This window comes from Mustela nigripes, chromosome 3 (genome assembly GCF_022355385.1).
Source record: "Mustela nigripes isolate SB6536 chromosome 3, MUSNIG.SB6536, whole genome shotgun sequence".
NCBI lineage: Eukaryota > Metazoa > Chordata > Mammalia > Carnivora > Mustelidae > Mustela > Mustela nigripes.
Window position 1 is genome coordinate 18,957,911 of NC_081559.1, and position 9,837 is coordinate 18,967,747.

Sequence of the window (9,837 nt, forward strand, 5' to 3'; positions counted from 1 at the left end):
GAGTCAGCTAGGAGCTCCCCCCAAATTTTCCTGATGAACTGGTAGGCAGTGCTCTCTAGTGTAATGCTCAGAAAATCAAAAGTGATATGAAAGAACAATTAGATTTCACTTTTCTTATTATCTTGTTCTTGCTGACTTCCATGTTTCCAGATTTATCTGCTTTTAAGAATTAGCTAAAAAGTCATTACCATTAATTTAAAAAAACTTTAAAGATTTTTACAATTTATTATTATTATCATATTTTAAGCAGACTCCACACCCATTGTGAAGGCCAATGCGGGGCTTGAACTCATGACCCTGAGACCAAGACCTGAGCTGAGATCGAGAGTCAGACACTTAACTGACTGAGCCATGCAGGCACCCTATTAAAAAAAACCACAAAACCCTCTTTTATTTTATTTTAGATTTTATTTATTTATTTGACAGAAAGAGACACAGCGAGAGAGGGAATACAAGCAGGGGGAGCGGGAGAGGGAGAAACAGGCTTCCTGCCGAGCAGGGAGCCCAATATGGGGCTTGATCCCAGGACGCTGGGATCACGACCTGAGCGGAAGGCAGAGGCTTAACTCACTGAGCCACCCAGGCACCCCCCTCTTTTTTTTTTTTTTTTTTAAATTAAATTAAATTGTTTTAAATGAAAGAGAAAATTTTATTGGGTAAGTCGTCAAACTTGAGCATTATTTGTTAGCCCTCCCTCCCATACATTTTATTTTATTTTATTTAAGATTTATTTATTTATTTGAGACCGAGAGAAAGTGAGAGAGAGTGTGCAGGTGGGAGGGACAGAGGAAGAGCAAGAGAAACAATCTTATGCCACAGCTTACAGAGCCTGCGCCGGGGCTCGATCTCATGACCCTGGGATCACAACCTGAGCCGAAACCAAGAGTTGGTCACTTAACTTCCTGCACCACTCAGGCACCCCTCAGCCGTTCATTTTAAAGTGGGGTGCCCAAGGCTTCACCGACACACATGTTCTGAGGATCCTTCCCCCATTTATGACTCTCAATACCATCTGTCCTCGGGTGACTTGCCCACGTTCATCTCCAGCCCGTGCCTCTCCCCTGAACTCCAGACTGGTTGCCTGGTTAACCACTAACTAGTTGTCCAGTTAACCACTCCACCTGGTTGTTCCTAGACATCTCCAATGCCTCATGTCCAAAATGGGAGCCCTGGTTTTCCTCCCCACAGGTGCTCCCCTTGCAGTTCTCCCTGCTTGGGTGGAAGACAGCTCATCCTTCTAGGGGCGCAGACCAGCCCTCTCCGTCACACCCGCCTTGAATGAATAGGAGTTTTTGTGTCCACCATGTTTTCAAAACGGGACCGCTTCCCACCTCTGCGAATGCCACCTGCCTTAAGCCAGTGACCTCTTTTTTTCTGAAGGCTGCAGCAGCCCACTAGCTAGCTGGTCTCTGTTTCCTGCTTCACCTCTTCCTCTTTTTATTTCAGCTGCTTTAAACATTAGCAGTTAGTAGGAACAGACATATTCAATATTCTATACTCCAGTTTTGGTTTTAGAGGAAAAAATAGCTTTTTTTTTTTTTTAATATTCCTTACAGGTATTTTATTTTAAACATATTCTACTTTAATATTTCAATATGTTTAATGACTTAAAATAAAAACTAATAACCAACTTGTTAGATTACATGAAAACATAACAGCACAATTGCATTCTGAAACTCAATACCAATGGGAAAAAAAAAAACAAAGATAAATTCAAGTTTTATTAGGATTTAAATGAGCATTTCAGAAAAAAATAGCTTTTTAAAGCAAGAGGGAAGTGTTTCTTGGCAAAGTTACTACGAGGTTATGGGTGTGTGTGTCTGACTAGCTGCATCCTCTCGGAGGAGAGGGGTTCACCCTGCTGCGGAGAGAGCAGCGTTCGTGTTGGCACCAACGCTTCTCCTTTATCGGTTTTGCTTTTGTGCATCTCAAATGGCTTTGCTTGCATTGTGTTCTCTCTCGTCCTTTTTAGCAAATTCTTTTCTGTTTTGCAGCTCAGGTTCTAGCCCCGGTTGAGGGACTTCTGACATCATTCCAGTCTCAGCCAAGGTCTCATCAATAATGCCACCTCCTGGGGCACCTGGTGGCTCAGTGGGCTGAATGTCTGACTCTTGATTTCGGCTCAGGTCGTGATCTCAGGGTCATGGGATTGAGCCCCTTGTTGTCAGGCTCTGTGCTCTGTGGGGAGTCTGCTACTTTCCCTCTCTCCCCCCAGTGTGCCCCCCTCCACCCCACGGCCCCCAGCCATGAATGCTACCTCCCTCCCAGCTCTGGCCTTAACCATCTGCCTAGCTTCTTTCTCACTTCTCCCCTCTGGGTCTCTAGCACTTCAGCCAACCTGAATCTCTCGTTGAAAACTGCTGTGTTTTCTTCCCTGTGGGTCAAGGTCAGTCCGGCATTTTCACTTCCTTTATACCCGTTTCTTCCCAGTCCACAGAACCTAATAAGAATCATCACCGTAGACACTCGGCGAGAACTCACTACGTGCCCGGCACTGCGGAGCGCGCACAGGTGTCGTATCATCGGACTCTCACTCTGCATAAGGGACACGCTTTTATGATGCCCATCACCCTGAGGAGTGGGCTCTGCTGCCATCCCCTCGGATCTTTTCCAGCTCTGCGTGCTGCCCTCCCGCCGGCTTCTGAAGACCTGGCTGCTCTAGTATAGCTCGGGCTGTGAAGATCTGAAGGTTGCCTCTTGCCGGCAGGTAAAGGAAATCCGAAGGGGTCTGGGCGCTTCGTGTTCTCCTTCACCCAGTGACCGTGACAGAAAGGACTGGTGTGGAGACGCCAGCCTCCTTGCCCACCTCCCCCTTCCCCATTCTTTGCCTCCAGGCAAGAGACACTAGACAGGGTGATCCGGGCTCCAGGTCTCTCCTCAGAATCAGGCTGAGCTGGCTTTCTGCCTTTCCCTATCTTGCTTCCCTACTAGCTCACCTTTCCTCCTAGAAGCACTTCTCTGATAAATCACCTCCTCCTGAATCTTTAGTTCATGATCTGGGTCTGGAGGAACTTGACCTAAGACTCTAGCCTTACACAAGACTGTTGCCATTCAAGCCCAAACAGTCAGATCTAACTCCAGGCAGATTTGAGACTTCTAATCCCTCCATTATGCTGCCTGTCCAGTGGGTGTGATGATTTTGTTTCACTGTCCTGTTCCTAGTATTCCGTGGAGAAGATACCAGAAGTTGTTGGAGGGGTATCTTTTTTTTTTTTAAGTTTTATTTATTTAATTGGGAGTGGGGAGCACAAGCAGAGGGAGGGGCAGAAGCAGAGGGAGAAGCAGACTCCCTACTGAGCAGGGAGCCTAAGGCCAGGCTGGATCCTAGGACCCCAAGGTCATGACCTAAGCCAAATGCAGGTGCCCAACTGACTGAGCCCCCCAGGTTCTCCCATCCAGTCCCTCTGACACATGACATATGTTCATAATTCTTACTGTGGTAACAGGAATGTTCAAAGTCCTTGTAGGGATGGGTGAAGTCACCGTGGCAGCATCTCAGAACACGCTGACAAGCGTCTCGGGCTTCTTCCTTAGGGCCACTACAGCCCTTTCAGCAAACTATGCGCAGGCATAATTACCTTGAAAATTCTGTTGGAAGTTCTATTTTCCCTCTGGACTGTTCTACTCATTCTTATTTCCCAATACAGAGCATAGTGTTTAAAATGGAGGTACTGAACTTTTTGGGATGTAGTTCTGTAGGACAAAAAAACTAGATTTAGAACCCTGGTTCTCAAATGCCATTTGTGTCAGAAGCCGCTGAGGGCGAGGTCTAGGAATCAGCATTTTAACAATTGTCCCAAGTGATTCTGAAGCAGGTGATTCTTGACCATTATTGATAGTTTGAAAAACACTCGTTTATAAGGTCCAAATACTCCATAATAACCAAGGAGCACTTGTGTTATAAATGCTTGTTAATATAGCACCTACTTTGTGTCTGGCACCCTTGTAAGAAAATTAAAAATTAAAACTAAAAACTCATGTGATCTACATCACAATCTTATGAGACGAAGCATGTTAATACCCCAATCTTTGCAAGGTAGAAAACCAAGGCAAAACAAGAGTGCTAAGGAACTTGCCCCATCTCCTATAGCTAGTAAGGATTTGGATCAGGACTTTGGGCTCCAGAGGCTGTGCTCCCAACTGCTACCCCATACCACCCTTTCCACTGATCTGGGCAAGAAAATCGACATTTTCCCCAGCTTGCTTGCCTTCTGCTGAGCCCTTCCAAGGAGGCTGAAAGGAAAAGGAGACCCCATGACTGCATGAAACACACAGGAAATACTTTATTAGTTTCCAGATGGAGAGTAGCGTAGAGTACAGATACTTCAATAGTAATCCATGGCTCTCCGCAGTGAGCCCACTCGGGCACTCGTGGCCCCCCAGTCGTGGTAGCGCCTGTAGTCCCCCGGTCTCAGCAGGTACTGCCGCCCCCGGTAGTTGGGCAGCTCGTAGAGGATCCAGCAGCCCTCCAGCACGTGGAAGGAGTGGATCTCACTGAAGTGGAAGCGGTCATGAAGCGAGGAGCAGTCCTCAGTGATCTCTACCATCTGGCCCCTGTAGTCCTCTCGCTCGTAGATCCTGATCCTGTGGGAGCTGGTCTGTGGGTTTGGTAATGAGCAGATGAGGAGAAGTCAGAAAACCTAGCCCTTTGCAACCAGTCACACACCCCACACGGGGAATGGGCATCTCTTTGTCTTTTCTATATTAAAGGTGGCCAAGTAAAAGAAGGAGACTACCAATAACAGGGCTCCTGTGTACCGCTGGATAGGTTGAATACTGCAAAACTAAAAAACAAACAAATAAACAAACAAAAAAACCCCAAAAAACAAAAAACAAAAAACCCCACCATTCACACAGACCATGATAGGGATGAATATGTAAATGGTGCTCCCTAGGGTTTTTTTTTGGGGGGGGAGCACAACCTTTATGAAGCATACAAATTGGATCCATTTACTACCATTCTTAAGTAACAATTTGTATATAATTGTTTTGCTCAATCCTTCATAGACTTTTGGTGGTCTGGGGTTCTCCTTGGATGATATAAAAATAATTGTATATTAAAATAAAAAGACAAACATATCCCTAGCAAAAGGCATTATTTTGAATCTTGATAGTACTAGAAGAGGGGAGGGAGAAAGGAAATCCAATTGCTTTCCCCAAAGCAAGGCACAGATGGGCTGTGGCATTTCAGCCCCAACAGCTCCTTAGTCCCTTCCATCTGCTTTAAGCCCTGCTTCTCTATGATCCTGAAAGTCAAGAGCCATCACAAGGATGAGATTTATTTGTCAGTTCTAATACACGCTTCTACAAGTCTGCTTATGTAATTGAACCAACATGGGGGCCAAAGATCATGAAGGAGACCTGCCCAGGACCAAGGGAGCATAAAACCTTTAGAAAAATGGAAAGTTAGGCTTTTTGTCTGGAGCAAATCCTGCCTATTTTTCCTTGAGCACTTGCTCTACTTTTATGTCCCTTCCCAGAAGGCGCCGATCGTCTCAGTGTCTTCCTGCTCCCACCACGGAACGCTCTTTAGGAGAAGTTCTCACGAGCGATCGTCCGCAGGATGAAAGATGGCTAATAAGGAATCTCCCGCGGTTGAGAAAGGACCCACACGTACATCAGTTAATTTGGTCTTCACGGCAGCCTGGTGCAGGTGGCGCAACCATGCAAGTCTTTTCTTCTTTTACAAGAAGCCAATGACAGGACCGTTCAGTCTATAATTAGAAAAGTCCAGACGGGAAAGGAGAAACCCGGACTTTCAGGTTCTTCCTGCTCCTCTGGGTCCATCAAGGCATGGGTTTGAGTCGGTTAGAGTGGGTTTCACACTTTGCAAAAGCGGCACATTTCCACAGGACTGTGTCATAGATTAGAGAATCCCCAACTGTGGGATTTCAGGCTGCAGGGGCTTGATTTGGGGAACAGTGGGTTTTGCAGGAGCTGCCGGAATCAGCTTGTTGGTTGTTTTGACTGACTGAAAAGCGGGACTTGATGTTCATAATAATAATATATATAACATATATAATAATAATAGTTAATATTTAGGGGAAGTGGTGGCTTGCCATGTACTAGGTACTCTGCTTTCAGCCTTATTCCAACCCTAAGATTTAGCTACTTTTATTGGCCCCATTTTACAGATGAAGAGAGAGAAGTAGCCCGAGGAACTAGCCCCAGGACACCTGATGAACCAGTTTCAACATGTTGCTTTATTTGTCACCAGAGCCATGGACACCGTGAATTTTCCCAGTAGAGGTGAGTTTAATTTTAGCAAAGCAAAATAAATCTTTAAATTAAAAGCACTGCACCACATTTTCAGTGGAAGAAATCCTTGGAGATATTCAGAAAGGAAAGGAGAACATAGAGCAGCAACAGAAGGCTGCCGCCCCGTAGTCTGAAAGCCGGGTCTGGAGCGCTCATGTGGCGGGAGGACCCAGCAGGGCCTGGGGGGCTGGACTCACGTGCGGGATGAGGCGGCAGGAGCGGACCGAGTCGCTGAGGCCCATCCACTGCTGGTAGTCGGGGTAGTCCCCGCGCCGCAGGAAGTACTGGCAGCCCGCGTAGTTGGGCTGCTCATAGAGCATCCAGCAGCCGCTGTCCACGCGCACCGAGTTGCAGCGGCTGAAGTAGGGCTGCAGGTTCGGGTGGTCACTGCTGCACTCGTAGTGGCGGCCCTGGAAACACCGGTCCTCGTAGAAAGTGATCTGCAAGGCAAGAGAGGGAAAGGCTCAGAGGCCTGGCCCAGGACCCCAGCGTGTGGGGGCCCCTCCTGGCCTGCGGCTGCGCTGGGCTCACCTTCCCCATGGCTGCTGATGGAGGTCAGTGATGGGCCGCCCTGGCGCGCGTCTATATAGCAGGAGGGCTGCTGCGTTGGCAGGAGCAACACAAAAGGGGCCCGCGGGGTGAGGAGGGGATTTTCTCTCTCTCTTTTCTACATAATGACTGCGGGGGTGGGGTGGGGGACTTATTGTATGTTTTCTCTTAGACTCTCCAGTGTTTTCGAATTGATGACCCGTGTTAAAACTGCCACTTAGTGCCTCTGTGGCCTTTAAATGAAGCCTATTTAGGAATTTGGAACTGAGCAAAAGCCCTTAATCGAGTTAATAATTGCAATGAAATATTCCAGTTATCGTTTTAAATTTCAAGACCATCTCCTTTTGAGTAGCAGAGTCGGGTAGTGACTGAGTCTGAGGTTCAGAATGGACCCCAGCATGAGACGTTTTGAGTAGAGAGCATTTTCTTGGTGTGAGAATCTGGAACATGGGGAAGATGTGAGAATCTGGAACATGGGGAAGAACCTGTCTTCTCCATAGTTCCTCTAAGAGGAAGAACCTCTCCATGACCTTGCAGGCTAACAAGTGAGCATAGCAGAGACTGCTAACACTTGAGGAAGGGCAATGGGGTCTTGGACCCTGAGGAAGCTGGGTTTAGGCACCAGCCTCCACTCTGCCCCTGGAGACTGGGCTGGACTGGGGATATCTCCAGCACCTCAGCTGGGGTGCCTCTCATGGCATAGGCAAAGAGACCCTCACTTATGGAGTTCATGAGTTGACTCACTGGTGGTTCCGATTCACAAAGCAACTTTCTTTCTTTTCTTAAAGATTTTATTTATTTGACAGAGAGAGTGAGCACAAGTAGGGGAGCAGCAGACAGAGAGAAAGAGGGAGAAGCAGGCTCCTCACTGAACAGGAAGCTGGATGCCGGGCTCCATCCTGGGACTCTGGGATCACTACCCAAGCAGAAGGCAGACACCCAACTGACTGAACCACCCAGCCGCCCCTCACATGGTAACTTTCTATTTAATAATTTTGCAAACTAAGTGCTAAGATTAGTTCTACTACTGATAAATACAAGTTAACATGCAAATGCAACAAATTTAATATCCTGCAGTCTTAGAAAGCTTCTGCCTTCTCTCGGTTTCCCAGCCCTGGGCAAGCCCTGCTTACTCTGCAGTTAAGGCTCTGACTCCAGGGCTGGAGTCTGCCTTCTTCTCCCAAGATCCTACCTCCACCCTCAGCAGCTCCTGATGCTTGGCTCTCATTAGAGCAGAGTTTCTCAGCCTCATGCTATTTTGACCAAAAAAATTTTGTTGTGGGGTGGTTGTTCTGTGCATTTAAGAATGATTAGCAGCACTCCTGGTGTCAACCCACAAGATATTAGTAGCATTGGTCTCCTAGTTTTAAAACCAAACATGTTTCCAGACATTGGAAATGTTCCTTGGGAGAGCAAAATCAACACTGGTTGAAAACCAGTGCTTTAGAAGAAGCAGTTCTTCAACTTAAAAACAACTTGAGACACTCTGTTTCATTCTTCAATTTGGATTGTTGCCACCAAAATCCAATGCTAAAAAGTTGTCTTTCCTGATCAAATTTCATACGATGCACACAAACTTAATAAACCTTACTCACATCCTTTCTTTTAAAAATTCTTACATTTACAGAAAATTAGGAAACTATGGAGGAAATTTTGAAACCATAGTCCTGTATTATAAAAAGCACTGTTGGGGCACCTGGGTGGCTCAGTGGGTTAAAGCCTCTGTGTTCGGCTCAGGTCATGATCTCAGGGTCCTGGGATCGAGTCCTGCATCAGGCTCTCTGCTCAGCGGGGAGCCTGCTTCCTTCTCTCTCTCTCTATCTCTCTGCCTGCCTGTCTGCCTACTTATGATCTCTGTCTGTCAAATAAATAAATAAATAAAATCTTTAAAAAAACACCACTGTTGATGTATTTTAAAACTTCCTCTTAGTTCTGCAAAATAAAGGAGTTCTAAAGATCCCTTGCACAACAATATGTATATAGTTAACACCATTGCACTATGTGGTTGAAAATGGTTAGGATGGTAAATTTACTGGTATGTGTATTTTACCACAATAAAAAAAGATACCTTTGTTCATCTGCCCATCCCTCTTAATTTTCACTTCTCTGATCTAATACTTTCCTCCTTAAGAATTTGTCCAAAGGAAATAGTTAAAGGTACATGCAAGTATTGTGTACAGTTATGTTATTAGGCCATTGTTTATAATATATAAAAATACAAGTGAAATGTCAGAAATAAGGCATTAATTAGGTAAACTATAGAACATCTGTTCGATGAGATGTTAGGCAGCTACCCAAAATCATGTTCTTAAAGAGTTTATAGAAGTATATGGAAAATAATCACCATATGTCATTTCTTTTTAAGTAAGTTTATTATACATTGAGAGGTATTGGTGAAGGAAAGAAGATAAAGATAAATGGAAATACATCTTGTGTTTATGGATTGGAAGACTCAGTATTGTTCAGATATCAGTTCTACCCAAAGTGATCTACAAATTCAGTATAGTCCCTATCAAGATTCTAATAATGTTTAATGTAGGAATAAAAAAAAATCCCTCCTAAAATTCACACAGAATCTCAAGGGACCCTAAATACCCAAAGTAATCTTGTAATAGAAGAACAGAGTTGGAGAACTTGAACTTTTTGATTTCGAAACATACCACAAAGCCACACGGATCAAAACAGTGTGGTGACCAATGGAAAAGAACAGAAAACCCAGAAACAAGCCTTCACATGTATGGTTAACTGGTTTTTGACAAGACTGGCAAGACCATTCAATGGGAAAAGGAGAGTCTTTTTAACAAATGATACTGGGAAGAATGAATATCCACATGCAAAAAATGAAGTTGGACTCCTACCTTACACCAAAAACAAAAACTAACTCAAAATGGATTAAAGACCGAAAGAAATAAAACCATAAAACTCTTAGAAGAAAACACAGGGGAAAAGTTTCATGACACTAAATTTGGCAATGATTTCTTGGATATGACACTAAAGCATAGGTAATAGGTAAATTGGACTTCATCAAAA

General features: G+C 45.1%; 1 protein-coding gene across 1 annotated transcript; it reads right to left on the reverse strand.

Annotated features, from left to right (window-relative positions):
• Positions 1-4,325: 4,325 nt before the first annotated feature.
• On the reverse strand, positions 4,326-6,798 carry LOC132012850 (gamma-crystallin F). The gene is made up of 3 exons (XM_059392652.1): positions 6,790-6,798; positions 6,456-6,698; positions 4,326-4,598 (listed from the first exon to the last, which is right to left on the reverse strand). The coding sequence occupies exons 1-3, from the start codon at positions 6,796-6,798 to the stop codon at positions 4,326-4,328; spliced, it is 525 nt and encodes a 174-aa protein (XP_059248635.1).
• Positions 6,799-9,837: the final 3,039 nt, after the last annotated feature.